The sequence below is a fragment of the Oncorhynchus masou genome, chromosome 5 (assembly GCF_036934945.1).
Source record: "Oncorhynchus masou masou isolate Uvic2021 chromosome 5, UVic_Omas_1.1, whole genome shotgun sequence".
In the NCBI taxonomy this organism is placed as follows: domain Eukaryota; kingdom Metazoa; phylum Chordata; class Actinopteri; order Salmoniformes; family Salmonidae; genus Oncorhynchus; species Oncorhynchus masou.
The window spans coordinates 17,356,637-17,377,294 of NC_088216.1; the positions used below are offsets into that span (position 1 = coordinate 17,356,637).

General features: G+C 50.1%; 2 protein-coding genes across 2 annotated transcripts; one reads left to right on the forward strand and one right to left on the reverse strand.

Annotated features, from left to right (window-relative positions):
- Positions 1–641: 641 nt before the first annotated feature.
- On the forward strand, positions 642–18,115 carry slx4 (SLX4 structure-specific endonuclease subunit homolog (S. cerevisiae)). The gene is given in 15 exon segments (XM_064961876.1): positions 642–1,481; positions 1,596–1,818; positions 2,126–2,344; positions 2,674–2,930; positions 3,161–3,450; positions 3,592–3,838; positions 9,242–9,417; positions 9,664–9,810; positions 9,933–10,102; positions 10,316–11,174; positions 11,176–12,343; positions 12,346–13,263; positions 13,481–13,583; positions 13,891–14,220; positions 14,348–18,115. Coding segments are annotated over 15 exon segments (5,985 nt in total). The 5' UTR covers positions 642–961; the 3' UTR covers positions 14,706–18,115.
- On the reverse strand, positions 15,040–20,223 carry mcrip2 (MAPK regulated corepressor interacting protein 2). The gene is made up of 5 exons (XM_064961903.1): positions 19,651–20,223; positions 19,326–19,395; positions 17,799–17,932; positions 16,343–16,462; positions 15,040–15,554 (listed from the first exon to the last, which is right to left on the reverse strand). The coding sequence occupies exons 1-5, from the start codon at positions 19,703–19,705 to the stop codon at positions 15,484–15,486; spliced, it is 450 nt and encodes a 149-aa protein (XP_064817975.1). The 5' UTR covers positions 19,706–20,223; the 3' UTR covers positions 15,040–15,483.
- Between the last annotated feature and the right edge of the window lie 435 nt (positions 20,224–20,658).

Genomic DNA, 20,658 nt, shown 5'->3' on the forward strand with positions numbered 1-20,658 from the left:
AATGAGAACAGGTAAAGTGAGTATTCGGACAGTCTCAATGAGAACAGGTAAAGTGAGTATTTGGGCAGTCTCAGAATGAGAACAGGTAAAGTGAGTAGGGCTTCATTCAAAAATCTCTCAAGAAGCCATGCAAATTTCAGGTAAAAGGGCGAGTGGCGCAGCGATCTAAGGCACTGCATCTCAGTGCTTGAGGTGTCACTACAGACACCCTGGTTCGAAATCAGGCTGTATCACAACTGGCTGTGATTGGGAGTCCCATAGGGCGGCGCACAATTGGCCCAGCGTCATCCGAGTTAGGCCGTCAATGTAAATAAGAATGTGTTCAAAACTGACTTGCCTCGTTAAATAAAGGTTACTTTAAAAAAAAAAATATATATATATATACATTACACACAAAGCTGTTGCAAATGACTGTCACCATGATTTCAGGGGAGAAGCTTTTAGAATATTTTCTTGTTGGATCAAATGCAGCCATCAAGCCCCAAAAAATGTATATGGTCACTTATACTTAAGTTTAAAGCTCATTGCTATTCTTCTACTGGTAATACTTTCTAAATGTTGTAAATTATTTAGTACTTTAAAATAATAAAGGTCTTGTAACGCATGAATCCACCCTATCACATGACCTGGGTAGACGTCAAGCCTGTTGTCACGTGACCGGAAGTATGTGAAGCAGTCGAATGTGAGTATTTTGAATAAAGACACATTTAGCTCGTAATACATGTTCACTGTCAGATGCAACTGTTCAATTTTCATGCAGTAATGGCACATTCATTCCTAAATTATGCAGAATATTTATGCTGAAGAGAGGATATTTCACAAATGCCACCTCACATTTTTAGCTAGCTAGCAGCATTAACCTCTATGGCTCTCAGTCCCGAGAGGCTAACGTTATCACTATCAAAACAACACATCTAGCTATTTAGTGGCGCAAGAAGCAGACCACTAACAGTCAAACACAATGGACGACTCTGATCAAGACTTCGTGGACCTCTGCTCTAAGTTGCTCAAACGAGTCCGCAGAAAAGCAGGCGTAACCGAGAAGAGAAGTGTTGCAGAGCCCTCGTCCCAGGACACTGTGAAAGACATACCCACCAAAAGGGTGACGACTAGGAGGAAGAAGAAAGATGTTGGCCCAAGTTCAAAGGGAGCTTTGGGTAACAACTCTGAACACGTTTCCTCCATCTCTACCACTTGTGATGAACCAAACCGACTTCCCTCCAATACAGACAAATCTAAACAAGCAGTGGTCAATGGAGGTATTGAACTTGGTGAAGGAGAGAATGGGTCATCAGTGGCTGTGGATGTTGCTGGGTCTCAGCCTGAGGATAGGGGAATGGGGGTGAAGGAGAAAGTGCTACACAGGATGCAGCAGTTCAAGAGAGTCAATCCACAGAAGCTGGTGCATGGTGAGAGGAATCAGCCTGCAGCCACAGGGAGTGAAAGTGACAGTGCTGCTCCCCATCCACTGCCAGATAATGGTGAGATTCATCACTGTGACTTTTCTCTAGATTATATGGTGTGTATTTTCATTTGTATGTACACTTAATGGCATGCTAATTACCTTTCTCTCCACCTCTGCCCTTCCTGTTCAGTTCCATCCACCTCCGCCTCTTCTCCCCTACCACTGGACCCCCAGGTGGATGACTCGGATGAGGCCCTGGCCCTGCGTCTACAGGAGGAGCTGGACAGGGAGGCCCAGGCTGTGGCCCAGGGTAGTGTAGTGGACCTGGAGCAGGGAGGCCTGTTCTTCTGTCAGCTCTGCCAGAAAGACCTGTCTGCCATGAGCCCCGCAGGACGCACCCAACACATCAACAGGTAGGGACGACTGGAGCTGGACACACTGCTCTCTCACCCATCTAACTCCAGAATCTGTCTGTTACTAGAACAGTCAATGACTCCAAAGACCCATATAATTCCAGATTCTGTCTGCCTCCAAGGAAGATACTGCCTCGTTTCCTTTCCTGATCTTGAGGAACTGGATAGGTGAAATCAAGTCATCTTGTGGCTTCTGATGTTTGGCCTTCAACAATCCAGTGTTTTCAGATCAGTGCAGATGATGGAAAGGAGACAAGGAAAATAAACCAGTTTACTTTATTGGGACACCCCATGTCCCCTTATCCAGGTGTCTAGACAAGAGTGAGGACAGTGCTGCCTCCGCCCCTCCTCCCGCTCCCAGCGTCCCAGAATGCCCCATCTGTGGTAAACGGTTCAAGTCCCAGATGAGTCGCGCGGCCCACCTCAAGCGTTGCTCCTCCACGATGGGCGTGGCTCCTGCCGAGCTGCTGCAGGCTGTACAGAGACAAGTTGCAGAGGGCCTGACTGACAGCACCGCCAACCAACCGTGAGTCACCCTGGTCTGATTGGTCCCGCCCCTTTGAACCATCAACCAACCCAAACAGCTTGACTGCTATTACTGTACATTAAATTGATAACTTTGATGTTAGAAGCATTGAGTCGTGTTCAGGAGGGTGCAACATACTGAACATTGCTGATAGAAGTGTACTTGATAGAGCTAACGTTGTGCCCTACTGAACCGCCCCTGTATGATGCTTTTGGGGCCGTTCTGTCCCACCTAGAGAAAGAATGTAGGAGAAACACTGCGTTGTTCAAATGCTGGAGGACAATAAACTATTCTATTCCACCCGTGAATAACCCTCTCCTCTCCCCCAGTCCGCAGGCCGGAGGTTCCAAGCGTAAAGGCTCCACAGACCCCAGCCTCCCGGGCAGGAAGAAGCCCAGAAAGAAGCCCCGTGGCCTGGATGAAGACACCATGGTGGCCATGGCCCTGTCCCACTCCCTACTGGAGCAGGAGAAAGAGATGGAGCGGGAGATGCAGAGAGAGTTACAGAGGGAGAGAGGTGGTCAGCAGCTCCCAGTCATCCTCCCTCACATTTCTCTGTCACCATTGAAATGGAGAGCTGAACCGAGTAAGTCACTATCTTGACTGAACCTACGTATTGTTTAGGCAATGCATTATGCTATGATTATAAGGATGCATTTGCTGTGACGAAAAACAATTTCCCTTTATTATGTAAAACAGGAGCAAACTATACTAAATACATTGATATGAAACTATACATGTATAAACATTTTGATGATGTTTATATTATATGATTAATATCATAGCCGAGTCCTTTTGTCTTGACCCCTCCCCCAGGCAAGGGGCGTGGCAAGAGGAAAAAGGGTGCACCCCCTCCCCTCCTCCTGGTCCAGGACTCGGAGACAGCCCTGAGGCGACTACAGGAGCGCGTGGCTGGCCTCCTCCTCCGTACCCGCGCCCCCTCGCCTCCCACCCCCACACGCTGCCCCAGCTCCCTGCCCTCCTGCAGAACGGGTGCTGGCCCCCTCTGGCAGAAGAGTGCGCTGCGGGACGGAGGGCCGAAGGTCACCTCTGAGTTCTACACCCCAGAGCTCAGAGAATTTATACAGCCTTGGGTGTCTGTAAAGGTGAGAGCCCGTGTGTGTGTGTTACTCATACTTTCACATCTTTGCTTCAAATACTCTGATTTGTGTTAAAAGTATGAGTGTATCTTGATTCGTAGTCTTTTCATTCACACTTTCATTTATTTCACTCAATTTGTCTTCTAGATGGATATGGTGTTTCCCACCAAGGCCATGCCTGGATCCTCCACCAACCTTTCCTTAACAGAAAGCATCTCTATGACCAAGCAATCTATCCCTTCCTCCCAACAACCAGTCCCCTCTTCGCTCCCTTCCACCCCAGGGACAGGGCACCTTCCAGTGGGCAGCCAGACTCTGTGTGACCTGATGGAGCTGGCTGATGAGGGAATGACCCTCACACAGTGGGGCTATTCTACCCCAGGACCTGCCAGAGGTGAGAGCTACTCCTGGGAGAACTGTTATATACAGGAAACACACAGGGGGAAGAATGTGCACAAAACACAAAGACATTGACATGTAAAAGTGTAGGACTAATACAAGCATATCATAGTCTTCAGTCTGGCTCCATTACCATGTGAATGCTGTAGGTAGAAAAGTGTATCCATGGATCTAGTCAAGGTAGCGAGCCTTGCATCACCACTCAGAATACTATAAGTTACGTGTCCAAGATAACCCTTAGAGTTATTCAGAGGCTCTGAGAGACCGCTAATATCTTGCGATCAATGTCCTAGCATTAAATGATTGATTTAACCTCAGCTCAGAGCTGCACAGTTAGAGGCCAAGCATATCTGCTGTGTGTAGTATGAATAACATTAGACCATACATCTAATAATAACACGAGGAATGTTACTCAGAAATATGACAACTGACGTTCTTATCCATCTAAAAGTAATCTAATGTATTACACTTGTGCAATTAGAATACAATTATGAAATTCTACATACCAGAAGTCTTCAATGTCAAAAGATACAAAATATGTAAAAGTCTAAATGTATAAAAGACCCACTATGGTGTAACAGAACGCTACACCAGGAGATTGGTTTCCAATGACTCCGTGAACACAGTTTCCACCCATCTTTTATTCTCCCCTGAGCTCCAGGTCTCAGAATCTCTCCTCGTCTAATTAACGTCACAGAGTTTGGCTAAAGCAAAAATTCATTAAAATAACTCACGAACTCCAGAACCTCCCTTATCTGAATGAGAAGAGCTCACATCTGGTCGCTCCCTCTTTGAACAGAGAAGAATAACACAGTAACAATGAATCCATAGCACTTACAGTACAATGAAACATATCAACATTCACAACTCTTTATGAACCCTTGAATCAATCCAAACACGACAATGTAATTCACAGAGTAACATTCATTTCGTCGATTCAAGTTATCTGTCTTCACACCCCCGACGGTGTCCGTGCTCCCAGGCTTCTATGGGAACGTCCCGCCCCGGATAAGGTGTGTTTGACTTTTGCGTTATGTGTCATATGGTCAGCCATCCAGTCAATGCCATAAATGGTGATGGAGTCCTCAGTCTGGGCCTCGGTGCCTGGGAGTCGCTAGACGCATCTTCAACGCAGGTCACGTGCTCAGTCTGGGCCTCGGTGCCTGGGAGTCGCTAGACGCATCTTCATCGCTGGTCACGTCCTCAGTCTGGGCCTCGGTGCCTGGGAGTCGCTAGACGCATCTTCATCGCTGGTCACGTGCTCAGTCTGGGCCTCGGTGCCTGGGAGTCGCTAGACGCATCTTCATCGCTGGTCACGTGCTCAGTCTGGGCCTCGGTGCCTGGGAGTCACTAGACGCATCTTCATCGCTGGTCACGTCGTCAGTCTGGGCCTCGGTGCCTGGGAGTCGCTAGACGCATCTTCATCGCTGGTCACGTCCTCAGTCTGGGCCTCGGTGCCTGGGAGTCACTAGACGCATCTTCATCGCTGGTCACGTCGTCAGTCTGGGCCTCGGTGCCTGGGAGTCGCTAGACGCATCTTCATCGCTGGTCACGTCCTCAGTCTGGGCCTCGGTGCCTGGGAGTCGCTAGACGCATCTTCATCGCTGGTCACGTCCTCAGTCTGGGCCTCGGTGCCTGGGAGTCGCTAGACGCATCTTCATCGCTGGTCACGTCCTCAGTCTGGGCCTCGGTGCCTGGGAGTCGCTAGACGCATCTTCATCGCTGGTCACGTGCTCAGTCTGGGCCTCGGTGCCTGGGAGTCGCTAGACGCATCTTCATCGCTGGTCACGTCCTCAGTCTGGGCCTCGGGGCCTGGGAGTCGCTAGACGCATCTTCATCGCTGGTCACGTCCTCAGTCTGGGCCTCGGGGCCTGGGAGTCGCTAGACGCATCTTCATCGCTGGTCACGTGCTCAGTCTGGGCCTCGGTGCCTGGGAGTCGCTAGACGCATCTTCATCGCTTGTCACGTGCTCAGTCTGGCCTCGGTGCCTGGGAGTCGCTAGACGCATCCTCAACGCTGATCACATCCTCAGTCTGGGCCTCGGTGCCTGGGAGTCGCTAGACGCATCTTCATCGCTGATCACATCCTCAGTCTGGCCTCGGTGCCTGGGAGTCGCTAGACGCATCTTCATCGCTGGTCACGTCCTCAGTCTGGGCCTCGGTGCCTGGGAGTCACTAGACGCATCTTCAACGCAGGTCACGTGCTCAGTCTGGGCCTCGGTGCCTGGGAGTCGCTAGACGCATCTTCATCGCTGGTCACGTGCTCAGTCTGGGCCTCGGTGCCTGGGAGTCGCTAGACGCATCTTCAACGCAGGTCACGTGCAGTCTGGGCCTCGGTGCCTGGGAGTCGTAGACGCATCTTCAACGCAGGTCACGTGCTCAGTCTGGGCCTCGGTGCCTGGGAGTCGCTAGACGCATCTTCATCGCTGGTCACGTGCTCAGTCTGGGCCTCGGTGCCTGGGAGTCGCTAGACGCATCTTCATCGCTGGTCACGTGCTCAGTCTGGGCCTCGGTGCCTGGGAGTCGCTAGACGCATCTTCATCGCTGGTCACGTGCTCAGTCTGGCCTCGGTGCCTGGGAGTTGCTAGACGCATCTTCATCGCTGGTCACGTCCTCAGTCTGGGCCTCGGTGCCTGGGAGTCGCAAGACGCATCTTCATCGCTGGTCACGTCCTCAGTCTGGCCTCGGTGCCTGGGAGTCGCTAGACGCATCTTCATCGCTGGTCACGTGCTCAGTCTGGGCCTCGGTGCCTGGGAGTCGCTAGACGCATCTTCATCGCTGGTCACGTCCTCAGTCTGGGCCTCGGTGCCTGGGAGTCGCAAGACGCATCTTCATCGCTGGTCACGTCCTCAGTCTGGCCTCGGTGCCTGGGAGTCGCTAGACGCATCTTCATCGCTGGTCACGTGCTCAGTCTGGGCCTCGGTGCCTGGGAGTCGCTAGACGCATCTTCATCGCTGGTCACATGCTCAGTCTGGGCCTCGGTGCCTGGGAGTCGCTAGACGCATCTTCATCGCTGGTCACGTGCTCAGTCTGGGCCTCGGTGCCTGGGAGTCGCTAGACGCATCTTCATCGCTGGTCACATGCTCAGTCTGGGCCTCGGTGCCTGGGAGTCGCTAGACGCATCTTCATCGCTGGTCACGTGCTCAGTCTGGGCCTCGGTGCCTGGGAGTCGCTAGACGCATCTTCATCGCTGGTCACATGCTCAGTCTGGCCTCGGTGCCTGGGAGTCGCTAGACGCATCTTCATCGCTGGTCACGTGCTCAGTCTGGGCCTGGGAGTCGCTAGACGCATCTTCATCGCTGGTCACGTCCTCAGTCTGGGCCTCGGTGCCTGGGAGTCGCTAGACGCATCTTCATCGCTGGTCATCCTCAGTCTGGGCCTCGGTGCCTGGGAGTCGCTAGACGCATCTTCATCGCTGGTCACGTCCTCAGTCTGGGCCTCGGTGCCTGGGAGTCGCTAGACGCATCTTCATCGCTGGTCACGTGCTCAGTCTGGGCCTCGGTGCCTGGGAGTCGCTAGACGCATCTTCATCGCTGGTCACGTCCTCAGTCTGGGCCTCGGGGCCTGGGAGTCTAGACGCATCTTCATCGCTGGTCACGTCCTCAGTCTGGGCCTCGGGGCCTGGGAGTCGCTAGACGCATCTTCATCGCTGGTCACGTGCTCAGTCTGGGCCTCGGTGCCTGGGAGTCGCTAGACGCATCTTCATCGCTTGTCACGTGCTCAGTCTGGCCTCGGTGCCTGGGAGTCGCTAGACGCATCCTCAACGCTGATCACATCCTCAGTCTGGGCCTCGGTGCCTGGGAGTCGCTAGACGCATCTTCATCGCTGATCACATCCTCAGTCTGGCCTCGGTGCCTGTCAGACGCATCTTCATCGCTGGTCACGTCCTCAGTCTGGGCCTCGGTGCCTGGGAGTCACTAGACGCATCTTCAACGCAGGTCACGTGCTCAGTCTGGGCCTCGGTGCCTGGGAGTCGCTAGACGCATCTTCATCGCTGGTCACGTGCTCAGTCTGGGCCTCGGTGCCTGGGAGTCGCTAGACGCATCTTCAACGCAGGTCACGTGCTCAGTCTGGGCCTCGGTGCCTGGGAGTCGCTAGACGCATCTTCAACGCAGGTCACGTGCTCAGTCTGGGCCTCGGTGCCTGGGAGTCGCTAGACGCATCTTCATCGCTGGTCACGTGCTCAGTCTGGGCCTCGGTGCCTGGGAGTCGCTAGACGCATCTTCATCGCTGGTCACGTGCTCAGTCTGGGCCTCGGTGCCTGGGAGGTGCATCTTCATCGCTGGTCACGTGCTCAGTCTGGCCTCGGTGCCTGGGAGTTGCTAGACGCATCTTCATCGCTGGTCACGTCCTCAGTCTGGGCCTCGGTGCCTGGGAGTCGCAAGACGCATCTTCATCGCTGGTCACGTCCTCAGTCTGGCCTCGGTGCCTGGGATCGCTAGACGCATCTTCATCGCTGGTCACGTGCTCAGTCTGGGCCTCGGTGCCTGGGAGTCGCTAGACGCATCTTCATCGCTTCATCGGTGCCTGGGGTCACGCATCTTCATCGCTGGTCACGTCCTCAGTCTGGCCTCGGTGCCTGGGAGTCGCTAGACGCATCTTCATCGCTGGTCACGTGCTCAGTCTGGGCCTCGGTGCCTGGGAGTCGCTAGACGCATCTTCATCGCTGGTCACATGCTCAGTCTGGGCCTCGGTGCCTGGGAGTCGCTAGACGCATCTTCATCGCTGGTCACGTGCTCAGTCTGGGCCTCGGTGCCTGGGAGTCGCTAGACGCATCTTCATCGCTGGTCACATGCTCAGTCTGGGCCTCGGTGCCTGGGAGAGACGCATCTTCATCGCTGGTCACGTGCTCAGTCTGGGCCTCGGTGCCTGGGAGTCGCTAGACGCATCTTCATCGCTGGTCACATGCTCAGTCTGGGCCTCGGTGCCTGGGAGTCGCTAGACGCATCTTCATCGCTGGTCACGTGCTCAGTCTGGGCCTCGGTGCCTGGGAGTCGCTAGACGCATCTTCATCGCTGGTCACATGCTCAGTCTGGGCCTCGGTGCCTGGGAGTCGCTAGACGCATCTTCATCGCTGGTCACGTGCTCAGTCTGGGCCTCGGTGCCTGGGAGTCGCTAGACGCATCTTCATCGCTGGTCACGTGCTCAGTCTGGGCCTCGGTGCCTGGGAGTCGCTAGACGCATCTTCATCGCTGGTCACGTGCTCAGTCTGGGCCTCGGTGCCTGGGAGTCGCTAGACGCATCTTCATCGCTGGTCACGTGCTCACTCCCGGTGTTTCCACTCCAGACACAGGATGTATATACACACTCACAGATATGTAGATTAACACACACACAGCATCCCTGAAAGTCAAACCTACTGTACCTCTAACGTTGTTAATCTTCCCTCGGTCCCTCAGACAAAGAGAACACTGCTACAGACTTCCACCTGAGTGGCTTTGTTCCTGAGAGCACAGACGACCCCCCTGACCTGTGTCTCAGTGGCTTCATCCCAGAGAGCAGTAGAAACACTGAAAGACATCAGATGAGATCTCTTCCTCAAAGCAGAAATACCAACAGGAGCAGCCAGAAATCAGTAAGGGACCTTTTTTAGAAGTCTTCCACTCTATTGTATACATTTTAATAACTAGACCTTGATTAGCTGAGTGCAGTGTGTTAGAGTAGGGTTGGAGCAAAACTCTACACACACCCAGTAGCTCTCCAGAAAGAGGGTTGGCCACACCTGGGCTAATATAATCACCATCTCATCATAACTCTGTTGGACTCTTGTTGCCTGATCATTGCTCTGTGCTGGTAGCCATTGTCCGTCTCTGACCCGTAGGTGGCGCTGTCCAGGCTGGCCTCAGACCTCACCAGTATGGTGAACAACCCCCAGTTCAGTGATGTCCAGCTACAGGTGGACAGTGGGGAGGTGTACTTCACCCATTCATTCATGCTGTATGCTCGATGCCCCCTGCTGGTGCAGATGGTGAGTGCACGTGTGGATTTTGCCTCGTTGTATGGTTCTCCTTTGAAACCATTAATATTTACAGTTGAATTTCATTTGTTTTCTATCGCTCGTTTTCTCATTCCATCCGCTCTCTCCCCCAGGTCCATGACAGTGGATTCGGGGTGCAGGAGGACGGCATGCCCTCAGCCCAGAGGGTGTTGTTGGGTGAGGTACCAGGCCAGGCGGTATATACCCTGCTCCAGTACCTCTACACAGCCCACTGCCCCCTCACACACACCCTGCTGCCACACGTTCAGGAGCTGGCAGCCAGGTAAAGTCTGACTCAACACCTCCGCCTGGATGGCTAGACTGGTGTTTAAGTGATATGACTTAATCTTAGTAACAGAAAGTATTACAAAATTCTCAGGTAAAAGGTGAGTTAGAATGAACCAAAAAACATATTGTTCTTTATCCCCCTTCCCCTCTTGCTTTCTGTTTCTCTTTCTATAAAACTCCTTCTTTCTCTCTGTTTTCTCCTCATCAGGTTCAACCTGGAGGAGCTGCAGCAGCTGTGCCAGCTCTACCCAGCTCAGACAGACCTCCACAGAGGTGTAGAGGGACAGGGGGGTCAGTGGGGAGACTACCCAGCCCAGGAGCACCAATCTGGGGGAGAGGAGGAGCACCAAGACCAGGTCTTCATGGAGCTCCTCCGCTCCATGTGGAATGAAGAAGAGGTTGAGGAAGATGAGGACAGAGGAGAGGAAGGAGGGATTGCGATGGAGGAGGAGGGGCGAGGGGAGGGCGTGAGGATAGAAGATGGAGAGATGAACGAAGAAAGGGTGAACGAAGAAGAGATGGAGGAGATATATGAGTTTGCTGCCACTCAGAGAAAGAGGGATGAAGGAAAAGAGAGCGAAAAGGAAGAATCAGAAGAGGAGGAGGGAGGAGTGACATTTTTCACAGAGACAGAAGAAGAGCAGGAGGCTCCAATCCAAGCTCACTCATTGGCTGAACACTCAGATAAGGGTGAATTAACATGCATGATGTCCCCTCAAACAAAACCTCCCAGTTTAGAGGCAGACATAGCTATTGGTGACATCGACACAGACCAAGGGAATCCAAATATGATAAAAACTGATCTCAACAAATCAGAAGGTAGAGATCTAGAACGTTCTAGAACAGCTACCATGGAGTCAGACAGAACAAAACAATTTGAATCAAACGTCACAAGCTCAAGAAGTGTTGGAGAGGTATCAACGACAAAAAGCCTCCACTCCAGTCCGATTGACGATCAAGAACTAAACGCTAGTCTAGACCGTAGCTACAGCCGCCTCTTCTCTGACTCTTGGGGGGTCTATGAGACGCAGGAGGAGCCCCACACCTCCCCACCAACACAACCATCCTGCCACTCCCAACCCCACAGGGCTATCCAGAAACCCCCGTTCCCAGCCCCCCAGGACCATGGTAGTGGAGGGTGCGAGACAGCCAGAACTCACCTCCCCACCCCCACCGTCCTCCTGCTCCCAGCCCACAAGGGTGAGGGTCGATGTGGGTACGAGACAGACAGCGATCCCTACCCTCCAGTACTCAGCCATTGAAATCATTGACCTCTCCATCAGTCCTCCTCTGGTCCCTGGTGTATCCGCCCTACCTGTTCCTGGTTTGTCCCCAGGGGAAGTGACTGACACCGGGGCACAAGTCAGGACAAAGGGAGAGGTGGGAAGAGGGAAAGTTCCTGTGTGTAAGGAGATACTCCAAGAGAAGGTACCGTCTAGTCCAGAGGACTTAAAGAGAGAGAGTCATGGTCCGTATAGTATTTCTGCACCCGTCTCTCCTCCTCACAGTACCAAAGAAGAACCTGAGCTTATAGTTCTGTCTGACTCTAGTGAAGAGATGGAGGTAGGGGATCTAGGACCTACCAGCCCCTCTCCACCACCCTCTACTCGTCTCTCCCAGAACCACCAAGGCTACACCCGAATCACAACTCAATCGAACACAGAATCCAAGAAACCCACCTCGATAACCCAATCAGACACAGAACCTAAGAAATCCAGCTCGAAGGAGAAAGAGACTGTTGGTGGTTTTGTGAGGGATCCTTCTGTCTCACCTTCAGATCAAGGCTTAGATCCAGATCCTCCAGGTTATAAACCAGGTTCTAACCCTGGTTCTGCTGGTTCTACTAGTCTCATGGACTGTTCTGCAGAGATGTCTTGGCTCATCCCAGCCACTCCGCCCCTGCCGTCCAGGAGGACGAGCTCTACCCAGACCTTTAGTAGCATGCGTCGCACTCAGCTCTTTCCTAAGGCCAACTCTTCTTCCTCCTCTTCTGCAGCATCAGTTTTCTCCTCTCCCACCCTCCCTTTCAGGCCTAGCTGCCAGACCTCACACCCACCCAGGGTTTCTACACATTCTGCCCAGACAGAGTCCTCTATTTCGAGGCAGAAATCAGACAGCAGAGGGCTTCGGCACTCCAGCTTGGGTCTCGACCATGACGGCCTCTTTTCCCAGAAATACAACAGTGGTTCTGGATCCACAGTCCCCTCCAAGTCCCAACCAAAACGCTCCTGCCTACCCCGCCTGACCCCCCTCTCTCCGTCATCCCCCCACCAGACCCCTCCACCAAGGGTACTCCTCTCCACAACATCCCCCAGCCATACAGCTCCACTCCCCTTTATTCAGATCTACCCAAGCCCTCTGCTCCGTCTCTGGCCTCCCCTCTTCTGAGAGACGGGGAGGGGGACAACGGAACCAGGCAGAGAGGGAGGGGGCTGGGGATCTCTGGGAGCCCATGGAAGAGAGGGGGAGAGGGGTCTCTGGGCCTATCCCACTCGGACCCTTCCGACCCATCCTCGTCCCCACATAAGGAGTCCCTTACCCAACCGAGAGAGAACAGCGGCTCCCCCGGACAACGCCGACCATCCAGTGAGTCTAAATACTTCCACAGCCCAGGAGACAGCGAGACGGGGGGAGAGAAAGAGAGGGGGGTGAGAGAGGAATCGGATGAGATTATGAAAATGGAGGAACTGGAAAGGAGTGTAGTGAAAGAGGAAGAGCAGGAGGAAGAGATGGGAGAAGACATGGAGAGGTCCAGTAACAGCTTTCAACAGAGCTTCCTCGGGATGGACGAGCCACCCATGGCTTTCGATGACTCCTGGGGCCTAAACGCAGGAGGAGGGGACACGGACGGAGAACGATCCCCGGCAGTGTGCTTCAGTCTGAGGCTAGAGAGCAGCGGCGGTGGGGCTAGTCCTCCGAGACAGGGCCTGAGAGATGGAGAGATTGCAGGAACATCCTCTACTTTTACCCCCTCTCCTCTTCCTAAAGCCTACACCACCCCCTCTCCACCTCAGGCCAACCCAGAGATCAACGCGAGCCTCCTGGACGCTGAGATCTGGGACGACTGGGGGCAGGAAGAGGATGAGCCTCTTCCTCTCTCTCAGAGGGTGAATCCTGTAGCTCCGGCTCAGAGAGTGGCCCAGCTCAAGACCCCAGGTAATACACTTTCAGCAGTTATACCCCCTTGTATAGAGGTTATAATGTTTAATCTAGCTAGCTCGGGTTCAAAGCCAGCTTCATTGCTTCCTACTGTTGAAATATTGAACAGTCTTCCATTCGTGTTATTCTGATCCAGAAATGCAATAAACATGTGAAACACATTCACTGTTTTGTCACATCTTATTTCTCTACCCTTTGACCCCTCCCTCCACAGTGGCCCCCCGTAGGAAAGGCCAGCAGGGCCCCCTGGTCCCCATCACCCCCATGCCCAGCTACTCTGACATGGACACACCTGACCTCAAGAACAAGCTCAACAGGTCTGACTCCCCCAACACATCACCTCAGAACGGTCTCTGGTATCTCTGCCTTTTAGACTAGTTTTACTATCAGTTATTTAATTCATGTGGTCATTTCACTCCCCCATCACTACCACCATCTTAAGAGACCTAGCCTTATCTAGTTCCCAGTCCTTCTTCCTCTATTGATTGTTCTTTGATGATATTTGAGATTACAGGAGCACAGTATATGGCAGTTGTCAGTGTAGTCTGTCTATACCTCCCCCTCATCTCTTTTCTCTACATCCATCTCTTTCGGTTGCCATCCTGCTCTGTGTCCTCCCTCTAGATTCGGTGTGCGTCCCTTACCCAAGCGCCAGATGATCCTGAAGCTCAAGGAGATCCACCAGTACACCCACCAGGTCGTCAGCTCAGAGTCTGAGGACGAGGCACCTTCCCTGGGTCGACCCAGAGCCGCCGGGCCCCCACCCACCACCACGGAGCCCACCAGAAAGCCAGTGTCCTGTGCCCAGACTGGGGGGTTTAAAGAGCCTGGTGGAAAAGCAGCACCTACCGTCTCCCTGGTGAAACTGCCTGGTGAGGAGGAGGACATGGAGCCTCTCTCTGCCTCTCAGGGATCCAATACGTCCTCCACAGCACCCAGTGAAGACTCTGAGAGGTTAGCACTGGGACTGTGTGTTTAACAGCTGTTGTTCATGTATGTGTTTGTCTAGAATACTTTGACTTCTAAATTCAAAGTCAAATGTAGTAACATTGACACTCCTCCATTCATCTCTATTCTCCAGGTCTAATCCAGAGCAGTGCCTCTCTGACGACTCGGATAACGACAACATTACTGCCTCGCAGTCTGCCTCCAAGCTCCAGGACAAGCTCGTCGCTGTCCGTCATTTCATCCAGTCAGACCCTGACCTCTACGGGCAGATCCTCCACTACCAGCCCCTGGTCCTGTCAGACTTCCAGGCCAGACTCAAGGCCGCAGGTATCCAGCTGGGGGCCGCCAAGCTACTAGACTACCTGGATTCCCAGTGCATTACGTTTACCACAGCCAAGCCTGGACTGAGGGGAGGAAGAAAGAGAAGAGGGAAGGGGGCGACCAGGGCTGGAGGGAGGGGAAGGAGAGGGGCAGCTAAAACGGCAGATTGAAGTTACCTTTGAGGGGATACAGTGGAGGCAAAAGTGGATTTTGAAAGGATTTGCGGGAAATAGAGTCTGAACTAAATCAGTGGCAATTAAGGCTGTAACGTGTTACTACCTCTGAGTTCTGGTTGAACTGTTTCCTGTTTATATTGGTTGGATGTTGGACTTCTATAATTAAGTAATGTTTATGTTCTGTTCCTGGTGTCCTATCTTTACAGCATTCTATACTAGTCTGGACTAAGCTGTTTTCACTGGGTTATTGAACTATGCTGTCCACAAGCCAAAATAGTTAACATTCAAAACCCCTGGATTACCCGGGAATAACTCCAACACAAAGGAAAATCGTGAAAAATATTTTACTTTTTCTCCAAAGACCAGCCAAGAAATAGACTTCATTCAATCTGAGCACAACTCATGTTGGGGCAGGGAGGTACTTGTTAAAGAAAACACAAGCGGAAGAAAAATCAGATACTCTTCATGAATTAGTTCTTCTGGTTGATTAGCCAATCAGGAACAGGCATTTTCCTTGGAGGTGGAGCGTTCAGTCTAAAAGTTCGTAGCTTCAGGACCATTCAGGGGTACAGCAATGTGTGCGTGTCACACACTCCCCTAGCACGGTGCAGATATCAGTATTCCTTTGAACCCAAAATACAGGAAGCCCACTAAACTGTAGCTTCAGAACCAGAATGTCCTCTCTCCACCCCTCCAGCACCTCTTCTTCTGATCACAGCTTGGCCCATGTGGCTTCCACGCAAGTTAGCACCTCCTGTCCCTCCTCTTCCTGTCACGACAGGTTAGCGATGTTGGCCAGGAAGCGCTGGGCCCACCACTCCTCCAGGTCTATAGGCACAAAGTCTGTAAGGAGACAGGGAATAGGTGCTAATGAAAGAACATTACTATTATGGTACATCTGTCTGGATCTCACAAGTCTGCATGGAGAGAAGGAGAGGCAATAGTGTGTGAAAAAGGAAACAGTATTGGTGAGATTTTTTCTAATTGAGATATTATATTTGTGCTTCAAACGCTTCACTCTTTCTCTCTAACCTCAAACACTACAGTACTGTCCATCTACTGTTAAGTAACTGTTCAATGACCTACAGAGTGAACAGGACTGAGCAGGTTTTTGTGTGAAATCAGCAACTAGGAGGAGTGACAGTTTATCCAAGGTGAGAGACTGATAGTTGTTCAGAGACCAGAGAGTTAAACATTAAAACAAAAGCTTGCCTTATGACCTATCTAGCTGCAGATAAGATGGTGCCAAGAATTGCTTAGCCTGATGTGTTTCTTTAGACAGTACTGAGACAGACGTTTATAGGGCTAGACAGAAATACACCAAAATAGAAGGTTAAGACCATGACAAAGTGGAGCATGAGTAGGCGTGCTGATCTAGGATCAGTTCGTCTTTCAGATCAAAATAAGATTGTTTGGACAGGGGACCTGATCCTAGATCAGCACTCTTACTCTGAGGCTTTATGAATACAGGTCCTGGGCATCACATAATTGGATGTAATGAGATAGGAAGTAGAGGTTGACTAGTGTACAGCCTCTCCCATATATCCCATTGTTGCACGTCTTCGGTAGAACAAGATGGAGGCTGATTAAACAACAATGGCGGCTAGTGAATAAGGCCTACAGCTACTCACTCTTCGTTGTGGTACTGGGGGTCTTCTCTGCATACTGCACGGGCCCCTGGCCACATACAGCAGCAGGCTCCACACGGCCTTCTCCATCTCCTGCCAGCTGCTGCTCGATTTCCTGCCATGCTGCAGAGTGGAGAGAACATAGAGGTATTAGAAGATACACTTTACAGCAAATACCTTTTTCCTATGTGTGTTATGCTGCAGTTCCTAGGTAGTTGTATCATACACACAGCCTATGACTACATTAAACCAACTGGGCATGACGCTGGAAAATGTTTTGGGTGCTTTTTAAAAATCCATCTATTGCGATATTACAGTATCATGGGGTGCTGCAGCAGCCGTCGCACCACAACTTCCCGCGGCCATGAAGCTGATGGTTGGTTGTTTTCCTCAGAAAATGCCCAATGGAAGTGTTTTTATTTGAAATAAACTATTCCTCTAGAGGTGTAACCTTGCTTGTGCTTCAAATGAAACAGCCAACCATGTGTCCTCGAGTGGACCAGGACAGAACTACAGTACATTTTATCAGCCACACTACTAGGAGTTGAGATAAGACTGGAGGTTGTGTGTTTCACTAGGAGTTATAACACGCCCCTTACACTGTGTTGACTGTATACATTTCTGTGAAAAGCATTTGAATGTTAATGTACAAAAATATACCAAGCTCACTGTCTTATAAGAAGTGCAAAGGAGCTTTCACCTTACACTACTTAGTAGTGCTTTCATAGTTTAATTGACAACCGTGGTGACTGGACTTGTCTTTTTCATGCACTACAACAGAGTCAAAGGCTTTCTGTAAATGAGAAGAGCTGTGCTCTGTAAGAGGTTTTATGAAAACAAACAGGATATGCCCAGAACCTCCTTCTGACCATTATCGTTGAGCAGTGCTCCAAGAACAACAGAACAGGTTGTTCTCTAAGGTTTGAGGATCTTTAAACTGTACCCAAACTTTGTCAAAGAATACCTTGACTTTTGCACTTGATTCATAATTTAAACTCGGTGGGTTCCATTCTCCTCCCCGTTTGCTTTCGAGTGTAGGTTTCAACTCCATGTAGTTCTCTCCCTCTTCTATACATCATCTCTGTTCTATATATTCACACCCAGTTTGCTTTAGTGTCTATTCTCATGCATCGGGTAGTCTAGTCCTTGAATGCAGTGATTCTCTCCCAGATAAACATTACTGGTGGTGTGGAGAGGCAGTATGTCAGATGTAGCCTTGAGTTAACACTGAGTCAGTGCTGCTGGTCAACATGTCTGTCAGCTATAATGGCCTTCCATTCAACTGATGTACACTGGAATGTGTGTGCATAAAAGGACCTACTATAGGCTCAATAATAACCTTCAAATTGCATATTTGAGAGTCTACAATACCACTTATACCATGTGAGTGAGTGTCCATGGCTCTATGCATGAGAAAAATGGGTAATGTCTCATCTGTCCAGTCGTCAATGTGTCTCACCTTCGTACACAAATCGGACATTCTCTTCATGGGCCGGGGTGAAGCCTTCAGATGTGGTGTCTTCCTTCTGTGAGGCTGCAGTGTGGTATCTCTTCCCGTTCAGGCGATTAAACACTATCTTTGGGGTTGGAGAACTAGATAGATAGAAAATGACGGTAAGGAAGCATGTTCTAAATAAGTAACTGTGTGAAATCATATTGTTTTACGCCTCTGGAAAGCTGGTCTTGCTTCATGTATATGCTGGGCACTAGAGTATACTTTTAGCATAAAACCCAAAAGGAATTTTTTTTTATTGAATAAAACTATAGTCCATCCAGGATGGATGTTTTTTCTTTGGCATCACCTTCCATTGAAATGATACATACATTCTCACATCATATCTATTTAAACCAGTCAGTCCATACTGCATGCACTGTAAACAGAGGACATTGATACATTCCCAAATGCACTGGATAGATAAGTGCATATACTCATGCAAAGTAAATTGTATATCTAGCCTAGAGGTTCAGTGGCTATGTCTAGAACAGAGGTCTCCAACCCGGTTCCTGGAGAGCTACTCTCCTTTAGGTTTTTGCTCCAATCTTAATCTAGAGCAGCTAATTCTAATAATTACTGAATCAGGTTGGTTACAACTGGCGTTGGAGTGAAAACATACAGGAGGGTTTCTCTCCAGGAACATGGTTGAAGAGCCCTGGTCTAGAATATTAAGGAATTCTATTTTCCCACATCGCATGTCATGCCCACTCGGCTACCATAGAAATGTAAGGATTGGTGGGATTCCTCTGAACCTACTTCCTTACACAGATGTTGCTACGGAGACAACTGCAGACGGGTTATAAAAGTCTGGAGTGATTCCCAGGAAACGATTGAATGACTGTGCTATTATGTAACACACGTGCATTAAACTACATTGTATGAATGTATTTGATCCTGTATTGAAAATATACCAACGTATGTAGCTAATGACAGGGGAAAAAGCTTGCTTACTCAACCAAATGCACCATTGCTAAACTTGTGTGCCCTTGCAGAGCGTGCGAGGCATATTTCACTTTGAACGCACGCGACGTTCTCAGGGTACGTTGTTCATAGTTCTACACTGGCTACAATGTAACTACTGACAAAACTCCCCAGGCTCGAATGGCTGTTCAAAAATGTTAATGTTTCTCTACTGCGTTTGGACAGTAAACAAATGGCCAAAGTTAGCACGCACGGCTAGCCAGCAAGCCTGTCAGCTAACCTCGCAAGGTCAGACCGTTTCCAAAGAATGTAGAAAACGTTGCAATAACACTTGTAATTTAATGTAATTTATCGGTGTATCGACACTATATTGCAGTAACCATACAGGATTACCAACGTTCTAAAATTAATTTCCGTGAATCGTGACGTACTACAAAAATGACAGTGGAATCAACGTTACATGATGATGTTTATTCCACTATACGCCACACACGTACCATGGATTCTTCAGCTGACTGGTTTGCTCGCGCTTCTTGATATGATTATGATAAATGCAATATGGCAACTTACTTTGAGGATAACCAGGGGGTCGGTTTGAGCTTCAAGTCGTTGGTTTTATTCTCAATTTGCTGCGTGGGACCTGAAATGGAAAGAGAATATCAAGATTGCACTGAACACAACATGCATGCTTGTCATTAAAATATGCTTTTAAATCCGACAGATCTAATCGAGGGCCTAGGTTCAATTAAACACAGTTCCGTGCTCATTATATAGGCTTTGAAAAGTGCACTATGCTTTATTGACATGATTCGAATGCTACTATCGATAATATCAATAATATAGGCAATACATAATTGGATTGAAGAGAAACCATAATTACATAACTGATGCTCACCTGTCCTGCGCTGTGTAACAAGTTTACTGGGACCTCTAGTAATAGTGTACATCATGTGAAAGCCGAGAACTTCAGTTTTGCGAATGAAAAATAAGTGGGTTATCTTCAACAAGTCGAGAGTGGTAGCCTACAATGTGTCGACTCCAAATACCGTGGTGGTCTTTAAATCGATCCCCTTGAGCAATCCCCTTTTTGGTCGAGTTCTCTTGACGCAGCCACGTTGGGAAAATTATAGCGCCTGTTTTTCCAAGTCAGCTGCTCAGTGCTACGTAGCCTACGTCTCCGGTTCGGTTAAGAGATCTCGGTACCGCTACTGCAATGTGTTCCTTGTCCTGTGCTGTGATCGTCGCCGCTACGAATAAACATATGTTTGGTTATAGAGCCAGTCTGCTAGTGCTTCAAGGGTATAGCCAAAAGGTCAACCAAGGTGATTCAATACGGATATGGAATTCAAATGTCTGTTGGAGAAGAAACTCCTACCGTTCCGATCAATGTTTTTGAATAGAAAATACAGTTAGTTATATTGATTAAATTCCCATTTGTGAGAGGCAACCCTATCCTACAGTACGCGTACAAACAGTGACACCGCACACATGATTTCATCATAACAGTCATGGGCACCCCGGTCATGTCACTACACACCCCCAACCGTCGCGGTTTTAGAGGAGGAGCGTCCTTCAGAACGCACTACTGCTGACCGGTAATCTGAGCACGTGGAGATTTGAAGCCTGTTCGCGATGATCGGGTTTAACATTTGGAATGAAAATGGGAACGTTAAATCAGAGATGGCTGAAGTCCATTTTTTACCAGCACAAATGTTCTCTGATTTAACACGAGTCATTATGCAAACACAGCCTTAGGCTTTTTAATATAGGGAGCCTAAGGCTCCGGAGTGGCGCAATCTAAGGCACTGCATCTCAGTGCAAGAGACGTCACTACAGTCCCTGGTTTGATTCCAGTCTGTATCACATCTGGCTGTGGTTGAGAGTCCCATAGGGTGGCACACAG

Coding starts and splice junctions, on each gene's coding strand:
- mcrip2 (XM_064961903.1), bottom strand. CDS start 19,705: ATGATGTACACTATTACTAGAGGTCCCAGTAAACTTGTTACACAGCGC. Junction 17,933..19,325: donor ACCCCCTGGTTATCCTCAAA/GTAAGTTGCCAT, acceptor CTATCTATCTAG/TTCTCCAACCCCAAAGATAG. Junction 15,555..16,342: donor CCCCAGTACCACAACGAAGA/GTGAGTAGCTGT, acceptor GTCTCCTTACAG/ACTTTGTGCCTATAGACCTG.